Source organism: Solanum tuberosum, unplaced genomic scaffold, assembly GCF_000226075.1.
Source record: "Solanum tuberosum cultivar DM 1-3 516 R44 unplaced genomic scaffold, SolTub_3.0 scf00078, whole genome shotgun sequence".
Taxonomy (NCBI): Eukaryota; Viridiplantae; Streptophyta; class Magnoliopsida; order Solanales; family Solanaceae; genus Solanum; species Solanum tuberosum.
In genome coordinates, this window is record NW_006239005.1 from 1,472,310 (window position 1) to 1,488,398 (window position 16,089).

The 16,089-nt window shown below is 36.6% G+C and overlaps 1 protein-coding gene across 1 annotated transcript; it reads right to left on the reverse strand.

Moving 5' to 3' along the window:
• Positions 1–899: 899 nt before the first annotated feature.
• Positions 900–15,724, reverse strand: LOC102591996 (protein NRT1/ PTR FAMILY 8.3-like). The gene is made up of 5 exons (XM_006346566.2): positions 15,416–15,724; positions 14,856–14,961; positions 14,552–14,769; positions 9,786–10,342; positions 900–1,808 (listed from the first exon to the last, which is right to left on the reverse strand). Exons 1-5 carry the CDS (start codon positions 15,467–15,469, stop codon positions 986–988), a joined length of 1,758 nt encoding a protein of 585 aa, XP_006346628.1. The 5' UTR covers positions 15,470–15,724; the 3' UTR covers positions 900–985.
• Positions 15,725–16,089: the final 365 nt, after the last annotated feature.

Genomic DNA, 16,089 nt, shown 5'->3' on the forward strand with positions numbered 1-16,089 from the left:
CTCGACATTTATTAAATATTGGATCGACCAATAAGATTGTGTCACGTGTCCCTATTTAGTCTTTCGTTAGATTGAAGGGCATATATGCTCTAGTTTTTGGACGGCAGGGGCGCCAATGTCCCAAAAGTATGACGGAAGGTATTTGCATACCATTTACAATAGTTCGGGGGTATATTTGTCTTTTTTTCCCTTTATATTATATTGAAAGCAGAAACTCCAACAATACAATAATAACTAAGTAATGCACTATAGGGAGGAGAAATTATATTTAAGAGGTGTAACTAGGATATTTTAATAGTGACATTTTTATTTTTACATATCACAATTAATTTGAAAATGAGAAAAAAGTATAAAAAAAAGAAAAGGAAAAAGATAAATCTAATTGGAAGCCCATATAAAGTGTCACATTACCTTATCTATATCTAGTTTTATATTATAAATAATTATAGGTTTTTTCGGATATTGATTTGACAATTTTAATAGTAATCTGTAATCATAAGAAAGTTCATATCAACTGTTCATAGGAACTTATATTTTTTTTATTCCATTTATAATTGTTTACTTAAAATTTGATTTAATAAATTGACATTATTTTTTAAAATAGTGCATTACATGATTTGATATTCACGTGCAATGCACGTGTCTCACAACTAGTATTTATAAAATTTGCTTTTAAATAAAATTTTCTTAAAGAAAGTGCAATACAATCTTTTTGCCATCATAACACTTGGGGAGACAGTAATTCCACTTCAAAATAGTATTGGAGTGTAACAATGATTTTGGGTAAAGTTATAATGTATTTTACGCCATTTTTCCTTTTAAGAAAATGGGGATATCAACTATATTTAGAAAAATAAATTCAAATTCTAAATATTCTTTGCAAATAGTATGACGAAACAACTCCAACTTCAAAATTTTCAAATGAAGTGAATAATATTTAATTTTCATGGTCAAACGCCAACTTAGCGTATAAACAAACTTGGACTTAGGATGGCTTCTTGGACTTATACATTTTGGCACAAAAAACATAGATTACAAAGTTGCAGAAGCTAAGTGCAGCCAAGAGCCAGAAGAAATAATCAAGATGCCCACTGTTCAAGTTGTTTGGAATCCATCCAGGTTTGCCACCTATAGTTGTAATGGATGTTACTACTGTCAGTATGAAAGAGCTCAAGTAATTACCCATAGCAGTGGTCAACAGTGACAGTGCACTGCACAAGCTACGCATTGCATCGGGTGATTGATCATAAAAGAACTCAAGGTGCCCAATGAAAGTAAATATCTCAGCTGCTCCCAGTATAAAATACTGAGGAATCTGCCAAAAGATACTGAGAGGTACTGCAACTGCTTCATCCACCAAACCAAGGTCTCTTGCGAGTTGTAGACGCTTGAACTCAACGATAGCAGCAGCTGACATGCAGAACACAGAAAGGAGAAGTCCGATTCCTATTCTCTGTAACTTGGAAAATCCCCTTTCCTTTCCCGTAAAACTCCTTGCAATTGGAACAAGGATCCTATCATAGATTGGGACCCATATAATAACACTTACGGCATCGAAAAGTGAAAGAGATGCGGGAGGAATTCTGAAGGTACCAATGGCAGTGTCCATCACTGTCCCTTGCTCCACAAACAATGTAGCCATTTGTGCATAAACAGCAGAAAAGACTATTCCAGTTGCCCATATCGGGAACATGCGGATCAAAATTTTCAGTTCCTCAACTTGCGTAACAGTACAGAGCCTCCAAGCATTGGAATAGTCTCCAGTTTTGCATTCAGTGTCTGAAACTACAGCAGCTTTGTCAAGGCACCTGAAGAATAAGTATAATTCCAATAAGTTGCAGCAAGTTCAACGTAAGTTGGATTGATGATTGTGGAAAACATAATTGGTGATTCTTTAAAGCATTTTTCAGAGAACTAATTTCTGTTCACATATTTTATAAAATGAACTTTAGAACATACAACACCAACAAAAATAATCTATAGGTCCTTCAAAAATCATATTAATGACTAAAACATTGTTCAAATTAAATATTTTCTAAAGCTTCTGAATCAATAATTAGACGGTAACATTACTTGTTTTACCTTCCTTTTATTGTAGCCCACTAGATGGCTAGCCTTGCTTGACTAAATAAGGTTTGTAGGCTCACTTAATCAGTTGTAGGGACTCTCCTTCCACTCATTGCAACCCTATAGATGGATAGGTTTAAGAACACGATCAAATCCATATGTTTTTTTTAAAGATAACATCTCTTCAGTATCAGTGTAAGGACCAGGTTCTTTCTTCTATAGCTAACTGTTACAAAACTCTTTACAGTGATATATAGTACAGTTGCAGCTTTCTTCTTCATGAACCTTCTTCTTACTCTTTCCTCAGGACATTAAATATATCCAGTGGTTCTGCATAGAACCAGGTTCCTTTTTAAGTAAAAACGTGTTTCTTTACAATTCAGCCTATAACACATGAATACATTGCACATATGAGAATGGAACATCTCTAAATTTCACCCTTTTGGCATCATAAGAAAACAACATTGCTTAGTAGAACCCTCATGAGAACATAGCAATATTAATTTCCCACGCAAGATTTTATCAAAGCCTAAAGAAAAGATATTTTGATGCATCTTTTTAATCCATAGGGACTACACCAAATAGAAACTTGAACTAGCTTACAACACTGCTATGAAAAGATTTAGTATGGCTTTGGTATTAGAAGGGTGACTAGAAAATAAGTTCTTTTGCTAAGAAGGCAGCTATTCTAAATAAGTTCTCAAGAACCTTGTCAAGGGAAGTTATGGCATCTTTAAATTCCCCCCTTACCTTTTTTATCATCAGTTTTCTGCTCCTAACTTATCAGAACTCACCTAGCCTTCTTGTGCTATCCATGAGTGTGTACCGGTTAGGTATAAAGTTGGGATAGACACTTGCCTTAGATTCCTCCACCATTACTAAAACTAGAACATGGACAAATACTGGGAATCAAGAGAATTCTTGATCTCACCTTAAGTAATTTTCTCAATTAAGCCTCTTCAGTTGTCTCTTATGTGATCTTAGCCTCTTCATCACATGTGTACTGTTCTTCTTCTACTGAATTTTCCCTCAATTAGGCTATTGATCATGATTGCTTCTCTTTCCTGAGGTCCTAACTCAATACTGATTCTCTTCTTGCTCTGTACATCATCTTCATTTTCTAGAGAACCAGTTCCTTTATCTGGTTTCTCAAGAAGTTCATGCTTCATATATATAGTCATTGGTCTGAATGGATTAATTGTGCTAGTTTTAATACATGAATAATACCTTCTTAACCAGCAACCAAAATACGTAAAGCATCCAGGGATTGTGCACTTCTGGTGCATCGCGAGAAAAGGTGTCCTAGTTAAGGTTGGCTGATGTGCCTCAAGTTATAAAAACTTATTCCAGGAGGCCAAAATAAGCAATTAAGAAACTTAGTAACTGTCATGAGACAGTTACACATGTATTGGGTGGTTTTTTCTGTAGAAATAGGGGCAGGGCAGTTAAAACAAAGGCATTCAGAAAATTAAGAAAAGGGAATTCTGGGAGAGTTTCTAGCCTCTCGAATGTCTAGAAAGGTTGTGATCTTTACAATTATATAACTAAAGTTCATTATTGTCTTAGGATGTAATTTATTATGTCAGTAGTGTGATTGTTTTGTTTTCAGACTTCTTGTTGTAATATCAGTTGTTGTAATATCAGTGAATCTAGTGTGAAACAGCAGTATTTGTTCCCTTATTTTCTATTTCAGCAGTAAAGTCTATCAAATTGGTATCAGAGCAGTAACGTTCAGGGATGGTGAGTAGAATGGAAGGACGAGTCGAACAAGTGGAGACAAATTTGACAGGGGTAAGAGAAGATGTCAGAAAACTGGAAGGATGGTTTCAAGAAATGACAGAGACTCTTGCAAGAATTGAAGCACAAGGGAGAACTATGATGGCAGAAGCATCCCCTTCTCAAACCAGATCTATCGGAAACCAAGAAGAGGGAAGCAATGTCAACTGGGCTGGAGAAAAAGATGGGAAGAAGTTTCGGAAACTACAACTACCAGTTTTTGAAGGAGAGGATCCTTTGGGATGGATTTTCAGAGTGGAGCGATATTTTGCCGTGAATGAAATTTCTGAAGCGGAAAGATTACAGGCAGCAGGTGTTTGTTTGGAAGGAAAAGCCTTAAATTGGTATTATTGGATGGAATCTCGGCAACAAATGTTAACCTGGGAAGACTTCAAAAGAGAGTTGTTGAACCGATTTCATCATTCTCAAAAAATCAACCAATATGCTGTCTTAATGGGGTTGAAGCAGGTTAGCACAGTTACCGTGTTTCGTGAAGAATTTGAAAAGGTGTCGGCATCTATGAAGGAGGCATCTGATGGAATGTTATCTGGAGTGTTTTTAAATGGGCTGAAAGAGGAAATTCGGGCAGAAGTAATGTTGTTACAGGCTCAAACATTGAGGGAGATAATGGAGATGGCTCAAAAGGTGGAGGATCGAAATTCTGTTTTGCAGCAAGTACAAGGTTTTAAATTTGAATCTGGCAGAGGAAGTGCAAGCAATACCAGTTGGGTTTAGACCCAATTATCATCGAGTTGCAAACATTCTTGAATCTCGTGACTCAAGAGCCGGAGTAGCAAGTCGTAACACTGATTCACCAGTGCATACTGCCACAAAGTCGACTAGCTTCAACGGGACTGCAGCAGCAAAGTCTGAAGGACAATTCAAAAGGTTGTCTGATTCAGAATTTGCCCGAAAAAGAGAGCTAGGGTTATGTTTCAGATGTGATGAAAAATTTGGCCCTAATCATCGTTGTAAAAATAGGCAGCTTAACCTATTGATTATTTCAGAGGCACCCAACAAAGATGAAGATGAAATAGAGGAATTCTTTGAGTCTACCGGAGAAGATGTAGCTGAAGGAGAAATGAAAGGTACTATGATGGTGTTGAATATGAATTCAGTTGTGGGCCTTACAGGAGGTAGAACAATGAAACTTGTGGGGCAGATTCATGGGCAAGACGTGATAATTTTGGTCGATAGTGGAGCTACCCATAATTTTATATCATCCACCCTCGCTCATCATCTGCAATTACCTATTAAGAAGACCAAAGGATTTGAAGTAACAATTGGTAATGGTCAGCAGGTAAGTGGGAGTGAAGTATGCAAAGAGGTAAGGATAGACGTGCAAGGAGTCCAAATCAACCAACAATATTTTCTATTTGAATTGAGGGGAACTGATGTGGTATTAGGGATGGAATGGTTGGCCACATTAGGAGAGATGAGGGTGAATTGGAAACTTCTTACCATGAAATTCAAAGATGCAGAATTGGAAACTTCTTACCATGAGATTCAAAAATGCAGGAAGATTGGTGTCGCTTCGAGGGGATCCAGCCATGGTTCGAACAGTAGTGTCACTCAAAGCCATGACCAATTTGTTAAAAAAAGGAAACCAAGGATTTCTGGTCGAGTTGAATCAGGTAACAATAACTGAAGATGAAGCAGCTATAACATCAAAGGAGATTGAAAAGTTATTATATGATTATCCAGAAGTAAGTGAGCAGGCCTTAGGCCTACCACCACGTCGTTCTTGGGATCATGCTATTACTCTTCAATCTGGAGCACAACCACCAAACATTCGTCCATATCGATATCCTCATTCTCAAAAAGCAGAGATCGAGCGTTTGGTCAAAGAGATGCTGGCCGCTGGAATCATTAAAACTAGTACTAGTCCATATTCTAGTCCAGTATTACTGGTTAAGAAGAAGGATGGAAGTTGGCGATTTTGCGTGGATTATCGGGCTCTTAATGATATCACGATCCCCGACAAATTTCCAATACCATGCATTGATGAGTTACTTGATGAGCTAGGAGGAGCCACCATATTTTCCAAGTTGGATCTTAAGTCAGGTTATCATCAAATTCGCATTCAAGCTGGAGATGAAGCAAAAACAGCCTTCCGCACTCATGAGGGACATTATGAGTTTATGGTCATGCCATTTGGTTTGACCAATGCACCCTCAACTTTTCAATCACTGATGAATGATATTTTTAGGGATCATTTGCGGAAATTTATTTTAGTATTCTTTGATGATATTTTGATTTACAGTAAGGATTATGCTTCACATCTGGGGCATTTGAAGGCTGTTTTGGATATTCTCAAACAGAATCAATTGGTAATCAACAAGAAGAAATGCACGTTTGGTCAGCTTAAACTTGAATATTTAGGTCATATCATCTCCTCTGAAGGAGTGCAGGCTGACCCCTCCAAGATTGACAGTATGATATCTTGGCCAAGTCCTAGAGATATAAAGTCTTTGCGGGGATTTTTGGGACTCACGGGATATTACAGAAAATTTGTCAAAGATTATGGTAAGATTGCTGCCCCTTTAACTGATTTACTAAAAAAAGATGCCTTTTCATGGGGAGAACACGCTCAACAAGCTTTTGAGGCATTGAAGTTGGCTATGACTCAAGTGCCTGTTTTAGCGATGCCAAACTTTTCTCAACCCTTTGTAATTGAAGCTGATGCTTCGGGATTTGGTGTTGGTGCAGTTTTGATGCAAAATGGTAAACCTATTTCTTATTTCAGTCGAATGCTTTCTTCCAGAGCGAGACAATGTTCGGTATATGAACGAGAGCTAATGGCTATCGTGTTGGCTGTCAAGAGATGGAATCATTATTTGCTAGGCCATCATTTCATCATTAAAACTGACCAAAAAGCCCTTAAATTTTTGCTAGGACAGAGGGTTATGGATGAGAATCAACAGAAATGGGTTTCCAAGCTCATGGGTTATAAGTTTGAGATCAAGTACAAACCGGGAGTTGAAAATAGAGTGGCTGATGCTTTGTCAAGACGCGGGGAATCTTCAGAGTTATATGCATTTTCAATTTGGCAATATAAAGACAAGGAGGAATGGGACCAGGAAGTACAACGAGACACCAAAATGACTTCTATTTTGCAAAAGTCAATTTCAGGACAACAATCAGATGACAACTACAGCTTGAAGAATGGATGTCTACTATATAAAGGACGCTTGGTTTTGCCAAAAGGATCATCTCGAATACCTGGGCTATTGAAAGAGTTTCATTCTTCTCCAATTGGAGGTCATTCGGGGTATCTTCGCACATATAAAAGGCTGTCCGAGAATATATACTGGGAAGGTATGAAGAGGGATGTGCAAGACTTTGTTGCTAGGTGTGAAATCTGTCAAAAGAACAAGTCTCAAACTTTGAGTCCTGCGGGGTTACTCCAACCTTTGCCTATACCTCATCATGTGTGGGAGGATGTAAGTATGGACTTCATTACTGGACTTCCTAAATCCCATAGGTTTGATACTATTTTGGTTGTAGTGGATCGTCTTACTAAGTATGCACATTTTATTCCACTTTCACACCCTTTTAATGCGAAAGATGTGGCAGCTGTTTTCATTAAGGAAGTGGTTAAATTGCATGGATTTCCTAAGTCTATTGTGTCTGATCGTGACCGTGTGTTCATAAGCCAATTTTGGAAGGAACTATTCAAACTAGCAGGCACTACCTTACGGTATAGCTCTTCCTATCATCCAGAAACTGATGGACAAACAGAAGTGGTGAATAGAAGTTTGGAGACATATCTCCGTTGTATGGCAGGAGAAAATCCTAAGGAATGGTCCCACTGGTTATCTTGGGCTGAGTATTGGTTTAATACATCCTTTAACAGATCTGCAGGTATGACACCCTTTAAAGCATTATACGGAAGGGATCCATCATCAATTTTTCACATGGATGACACTACTTCAGCGGTGGAAGAAGTAAATGAGCAGGTGCGCACTAGAAATCTGATCTTAACCGAACTCAAAGAACATTTGTTACAAGCACAACAAAGAATGAAGAATCAAGCTGATCGACATCGTAGAGAACTGACTTTTGAGATTGGTGAACTGGTATATCTCAAACTTCGACCCTACAAACTACGTTCTTTGGCTAAGAAGATCAATGAAAAACTCAGTCCCCGCTTTTATGGTCCTTACAAGATTCTGGAAAAGATTGGTCCTGTAGCTTATCGGTTGGAGTTACCAGTTGGAGCACGCATTCATTCAGTGTTTCATGTTTCACAGTTGAGAAAATGCTTGTTTCCAACTACTTCTGCTCAAAACCTACCTCCATTTCTTACCCAAGAATTGGAGCTTCAAGTTGAGCCTGAGGCAGTGAGACAGACCAGGAAGCTAATCAATGGTAAATTGGAAGTGCTAATCAAGTGGAAGAACCTATCAGAATTTGAGAATACTTGGGAGGAATATGCAATCATCGATCAACAATTTCCAGACTTTCACCTTGAGGACAAGGTGATTCTTATAGGGAAGGGTAATGATGTGCCTCAAGTTATAAAAACTTATTCCAGGAGGCCAAAATAAGCAATTAAGAAACTTAGTAACTGTCATGAGACAGTTACACATGTATTGGGTGGTTTTTTCTGTAGAAATAGGGGCAGGGCAGTTAAAACAAAGGCATTCAGAAAATTAAGAAAAGGGAATTCTGGGAGAGTTTCTAGCCTCTCGAATGTCTAGAAAGGTTGTGATCTTTACAATTATATAACTAAAGTTCATTATTGTCTTAGGATGTAATTTATTATGTCAGTAGTGTGATTGTTTTGTTTTCAGACTTCTTGTTGTAATATCAGTTGTTGTAATATCAGTGAATCTAGTGTGAAACAGCAGTATTTGTTCCCTTATTTTCTATTTCAGCAGTAAAGTCTATCATTGGCAAAGGACATTAACTACTGCATTCAGTCCCCATCGCCGTGAGCATACCGTGCATCTACCTGTCTATATATATATTTGATTGCTCGGGGAGAAAATAATAGAGGATTAGAGAAGAGTTTTTGGAGTACTGAAAGGATGACTCACTAAGGCAGTTCACACACTAGAAATCATCTTATGATGTTTTTGGATAGATTTCATTGATTAAATGCAATCACTAACATCAAAATCACATTGGATTCGTTAGAACTCGTCAAATTCTCAAGAATTACCACATATTGGATTTCTAGGGTGGTTTGACTTGAAAAGTGTAATCCACCACCACACTTCGTTTATGATGCTTAAATAAGTATGTAGAAGGTAATTCTGAGTAGCAACAATGGTTGATTTGAAGTATCGGATGAACCATAGGAATGGGTATAAATGAAGGTTGTCGTGTTGGTTGGGAAAAAAGGTGAATATTAATTGCGAATATGAATTGGTTATTGTAATGATCCAAACAGATCAAATAGTCTATCTAATCAAGGTGATTAATTGGTGAATCAAGATTTCACCATTCATGAACTATTAGGGACTTGGATGACTTGAAGACTAAGTCTAAAGCCTAGATGGCTTATGTTGAGTTGTAATGGATATGAATTGATAGATTTGAACTATATTCATGTAGATATTGTGACCGTTTGAAGCGCCAATTGTTTGAAAAGCTAAGACTACGTCCAAGATAAGTTTGAGTTATACATTCTTTGAGTCCTTTTCCCAACAGCATAATTCCAAAGATGTATGAAAATGTTTTAGAATGTGAATGTATGTTTGAAGGGGAAAGCGAGCGTGAAGTTTCCATCATTCATGAAAGTTATGGCTTAAATTACAATTCTAAGTATGAAATAATTTGATAAAAGATATTGTGATCTTGACTTCAAAGTAAGAATTTTTGGCATCATATTGATTAAAAATGTCATGACTTCCGTACGAGCTTTATGAGAACATAGAGGAGAAGAGAGTGTTAAATAAAAATGTTCTCCTTAGCAAAGAAGAAAATAATATTACCTCAGTTCATCAGTGTGCAGTAGCTTCCGGCTTCCTTCAATAGCAGAGCTTTTGTCTGGGGTTTCATAAAGTAGTGTACTATCATGGGGGACAGACAAGTTCCATTTGTGGAATGCTGCAACCAGAACCTGGCACATTCTTGTGAGAGGACTTCCCCCAGGCTTTTGAAATCTGTAGAGTGGCGTACCGAAAAAGAAACTTGCAATGGCAATGCTCATGAAAACTGCAGGGATGCCAAACCCAAGGCCCCATCCAGCATTTTCTTGAATCCACACAATCAAAGTGCTTGATATCAAAGCTCCAATGTTGATAGAAAAATAGAACCAATTGAAGAAAGATCCCTTTTTAACCCTCTCTTTTGGATCTGTGTCATCAAATTGATCAGCACCAAAGGCCGAAACACATGGCTTAATCCCACCAGTTCCAAGAGCAATCAGATAGAGACCAGAAAAGAATATGGCATATTGGGCAGGAGTTGCTGAAGGGCACACAGAACCCACACATTCAGGGGGCTTAAAATCAGGAACTGAAGCTGATAGTGTCAATGTGCACATTCCCTATATAACCAATCAACAACACAAAAAGCATCAAATAAGAAGTGTAAGTCCAGCAAGAAGATATGAGAGAAAGAAAGGCTGCAAGAACAGAATATTCTCTGTAATTCACTGTCGCATTAGAGGCTAGAGCAAAGGTAAAATCCCAGTTACAAGGGAAGATAGGGCACTACAAAGTTAAGGTTCCGGTTCACAAGACAAGACATGTATTTACTGTCTCACTTTAACTTGCTATATCAGTAAAGATGAGGCCTTTAACCATAAGAGTTCAAAAGAGGAAAGGCACTGAGCAGATAGCTACTTTCTTTCTTCCTTATCACATTCTTATGTTTTCCCCAACTTTAGTTTGTTTAAAACTTGGAAAATATCACACACTTCACAAAGTTGTTATAAGTTCCATATGATGAAATCAATAGCTAATTTATAACAGTATTAGAAGAGTGCGTACAATAGACCCATGTGGTTCAGCCCTTCCCCAGACCCCACACATAGCGGGAGCTTAGTGCACTGGGCTGCCCTTCTCTAAATAAATTATTAGAAGGTCAAGTAGATCTCTTTGGATCTTTCAAAAAAAGGAAATTGGCACTTAAACCGTTTGCCAGGAAAGTGGCTCTACCTTCCTCAAAGTTGCAACCGATGTTACTCGGTCTCGCCAAAAAAGTCGATGAGAACGTGTCGGGTCCTCCAAAAGTAGTGCATTTTTGGAGGATCCGACACTGGTGCGGCAACTGTTTTGGAGAGTCGGCGCAACATATGTTGCAACAACAATACATACACCTAGAACCCAGGTCAAATGTTTGGTATCACAGTTGCACCCACCAATTATAAAAGAAATGAAAAAGGTTAAATATGTATCACTTCTATTTAATGTTAATATCTCACTAGGCAGTGTGCCGGAGTGACTAATTTTTTCCAAACCAATAGAATAGGCAGGGTCACTTCTACCTTTTACAGCATATCTAAAGTTAGAACTTGCAAAAATTAAGTAGAGCAAAAGCATTTTAGGATTTAAACTGATTACTAAGATTCAAATACACCATGAAAAAACAGTAGAAATGCTTATGTAAATTAATAAAAAACTGATACGCAGTAGTCTTGCACATTCCTGAACCAAGAAATTGTACATTTCCATTGTCCTCATAATTTCATCCCTGTTGCATCTGATGTTTTGCAGGTACGTGAATTCACTTAAATTGGCCCACAACTTCAACAAATAGTCAGCACCTTGGCATTCACTCATCAATTCCTGATGGTTCTTACGTGGAGGAAGGGCGTTGTAACTTGTCCAAATTAAGAATCCTACTATCTTTGGGAAAAACCTCTTCAAATGAGTTGAAAGTTGAAACATACCTCACCATCATCGTCAAATGCAAAATTTTCCAAATATGAGTATCAACAAACTTAGGGGGCTGAATTTCATGAATAATATGGGAAGCAATATCCTCTGATAAACAATGGGAAGGTGTTCCAGCATTACATGAAACTTCGTCCAGGACCTCCGGCACATTCATGACATCTTCATCAATAGGAAAATCATCTGACGCTATAAAATAAAGTACACCTAATCTCGTCCAATTATCAAACCAAAAGTTAGAGGATCCCATATTAATTTGTTACCGAATTTAATGCTCAGTCAACTCTCTTGCCTCTTAACATTTTAAGCCATACATGAGAAACCTTCTTCCATGGAACAATAATCGAGTGAAGCTTTTTACAATATTTTATCACTCATAAAAGAGATCCACGAAGAAGGTTTTGTTCAAAAATTCTACCATAATTTAGCATCATGTAAGGATATAACCCAAACCTTCTTCCCAGTTGGCAAACATAAAGTGCCCCAAGATGTCCATTGCCTTCCACTATTACCAGTCGAGTGACTCCAAAAGGATTGAGCAAATAATTTATGTAATTGATTTATTACACATTTTGGAGAATCAACTCGATTGTAGGTGTATCCGATATCCTTGTGAAACATGGGAGATCAATGTGGCTTGTCCTCCATAGAATAACAGATTTCCTCTCCAAGATTGAAGCTTATCCATCACTTCTATAGTAATATCATTGTATTTTAAAATTTTCCTTCTACTATAAATTTTGGTATAGTCAAGATGAGTAAAAGGAGAACTCTTTTTGTTGATACCAGTAAAGATGAGAACTCTTCGTCCTATACTCTTTGCACCAATTCCTCTGATGCCTTATCATGGATATAAACTGCACTCTTCTCTTCACTTATGGCCCGAGACACCTTCATACTCAAATAATACCTCTATAATCAAATAAAGAGAATCTATTGAAGAGAAAATTATGGTATCAACCGCATATGCTAAATGATTGATTTTTTGGAGTCCATTTTGGCATAGCAAAATCACAGAACACTAAGTTATCATGTAAGGCATTTAAATTCCTAGAAATACTTCAGCAGAAAGAATAAAAAGAGCTCGAGATAGGGAATCACCTTGCTTCACACCTATTGAAGATTAAAAGAATCCATAAGATTGTCCATTCAGAAAAATCGAAAACCAGTTGTAGGAAAATATTCTCCAAACCATGTCAATAAAACTCTCTCGAGATTCCATTTTATGCAGGACCTTTGAAGGAAAAAGCCAAGATACTTTATTGTGACCTTTAGCAATATCCAATTTAATAACCACTTTAGCAGACTTAGATCTCTTCCTGTAGAATTGAGGAAGAAGAAAAGCCTTGTTTGTATTTCAGTATGTCCTTATACTCCATGAGAAGGGTATTTATACAAGTGAATCCTAACTAATTAAGGAAAGGCAATCAATTACAATAAAAAGGAAATATTTTATTTCTATAATTACGCTAAGAAAAGGAAAAATAAAGTCTCCTAATCATGTTTCTTGTGATTAAGAGACTGGCTACATTATTGTTGTTGTTAAAAGAAATCAACCTATGCCTCCTCCCCCATATCCTCCATCCTAGATTGATATGGAATATCTTCCCTTTCCAAAATAGTAAATGGCGTTGTAGTTAAATTAGAAGTATTAGCTTCCTTCCTTAGGAGAGTCATCTGGTACAGTCAGCACATTGTTATTAGCATCACTTTAGTTTTCTTTCTCCTCTATATCAGCTATTGGAGCAAGAGAATTATTTGTTGGTAAAACAGATAACTCCTTACCTTTTGAACCAACAGATTTATGAGCAACAATCCATTGATCAGTTGCCCCATCAACCTTCTTATTACTCCCAGCCTTATCCTAAACCTGCTTCCTTTAAGGATTGCCCACAACTTTACCACTCTTCAACACTTTAATTGGTTGTATCAATAGAAGGTACATCATCTAACTAACCTACCGGTTTGGTCTTCACATTCTAATCCACATTCAATTTTTGGGTGTAACATGCGAAAAATCCTCGCCATTATGACCTTAAAGGAAGTGGTGTTTTCAATATTTGGGCAAATAATCATAATGTACTTTTATTCATTTTGATCTGACTTCACCGATAACAATGTCACGACAGTCAATCTGCACTTTTTTGGAAAATCTCCAAGCTAATCAACCTCAACCTTCACCCTAGCACAACTAAGTCAAGTTTGATTATTTGTAGCCATGTCCACTGTCAAAGGTTTTCCAATAGCTGATGCAAGAGAAAATACTGACTCTTTAGCAGATAAATCAAGAGGTAGGCCTGAAACGAAATACATGCAACTGCAATTGGCGTTCTTCATCTGGATCAAACCAAGGATCCCACTTTAACATTGGTAAAATATCTTTAAACTTGAGATAGATTGCCGGTTTGGCTAGCACATTAACTTACTCCTCTAAAAGTCCTATTAACACAAAATGATTTCTTAAGAACCCTATCGTGCAATCAACCTTGATCATATTGAATTGGATTGATCTTTCTTAAATCTTTGAGTTCCGGACATCTATATGAAATTTACCAATAACATCTTATTGTGAATTTTCCTTGATGAAGTCGATCAAAACTCTGTCTGAATCCCACATCACACAGTAGGTTCGTTGTGCTGATACACAACAAGTTTGAGTGGAATAGGTTGCACGGGGCTGTAGCAGTGAAGGGTTTAAGGAGTGAAGCATCAGAAGTAGGGTTAGGAGGCTGAACACAACCTCAAGAGGAAAGGAAAAATGACAAAATATGAATATTCAAGTCACAGAAAGAAATTTTATAATCATCTCACAAGCAATAAGTTTAGTATTCTGTGAAAAATGAAGCTGAGATATTTACCACGAAGTAGATAATAGAGAAGGTAGCAATTGTCCGATATCTTCCCCAGTATGCATCTGCCAGTACCGCCCCAATAAGGGGCATTAGGTAACACGTGCCTTGCCAAGTTGTGACATTTCTAGCAGCTGAGACATTTCCCTCATGTAACTTCTTGGTAAGATAGGTAACAAGATTAACAGAAATACCATAGAACGCCAAACGTTCACAACATTCATTACCTGAGACCAAGATCCACAACCAAATCAATTATACCAAAACAGGTAAAAAGAGAAGAAAATAAAAGGGCAATTTGAGTATGGCATACCAAGAATAAAGGGGCAAGCTCTCCAGTTCCCCGTCTCACTTTTTAAAACAGGATTACCGTTGATATCAACCGAACCATCTCTAGTGTACAGTCCACTATCCTCATTCTACAAATAGGAAATTTTTTAAGAATGCCACTTGTTTTTTTAATCATAAAATAACTTGCAAGTAATCACATTTGCATCTACTTTTATTATTGTATATGAATAACTTTCAAGTATAGTTGTAGTGCAAATAATTTGCTATATGTATATGTGAGAGTAACTGAAATGAACTATATAAGAAATTGCATTATTGTATTTATAAAAATAAAATGAAGGAATATTCATAGCAATCTCAGATTTAGCAAATTCATATAGTTTTAACTAACTAATCTTAAATGAGGAGGTTCATCTTACTTTCTTCATATACATTAATAGAATTTTATTTAAAAAAAAAAAACTATAGTAAGTATGATCAAATACAAGTCTAACTCCAACTTCGAAAATTTCAAATAAAGTGATGCCCACTTACAGAGTGATTAAAAATTGAATTATGAAGTAAAGAAAGAGAAATTAGAACCTGATGAATGACACCATCTTGTAGAAGAGATATTTCTTCTGTTTGAGTACCCATTGGATCTCACAATTTACTGTATCTGTTACTAAAAATTGAGATTTTTGTTGAATCTACAAAGGGAAATGGCAGAAGAGCAAAAATGGGTCAACCGAGAGAGAAGTTGAATAGACTAAAAAGATATTGTTCCCTCTCATTTTTATATTTTGTGTCAGTTTGAAGATGCATATACAATCATATTTTCATCTCATTTCAAATCACATTGATTTGCAGTTATTCAAACCCAATTACCACTTTTGAGATCAAGCTAGGTCTCTGCTCATGTTTTAAAGTTGTATTTGAACATTCCCTCTCTCCATTCCAATGTACCAAGTTCAAACAAGTCTACACAGTAAAATAAGGCAAAATGAATAAAAATATTCTAAGTTGATAATTTGGTTCAAAAATATTTATATGGTTAATAATTTGGTTTAAAAATTCTCTTATTATTATTTAATGGGTTAAAAATGTCTTATTTCAATAAATATTTTAATCCTTTTCTTTTTCAACAAATTATTTTTCTAATGTTGATTTTCTTTTAGAAATAATGCATGAGTACCCCAAAATTATGATCGAAATCTCTATGATATGTTTAAACTTAACCAGGATCTAACTATTTTAAAATGGAATAATCACACCTT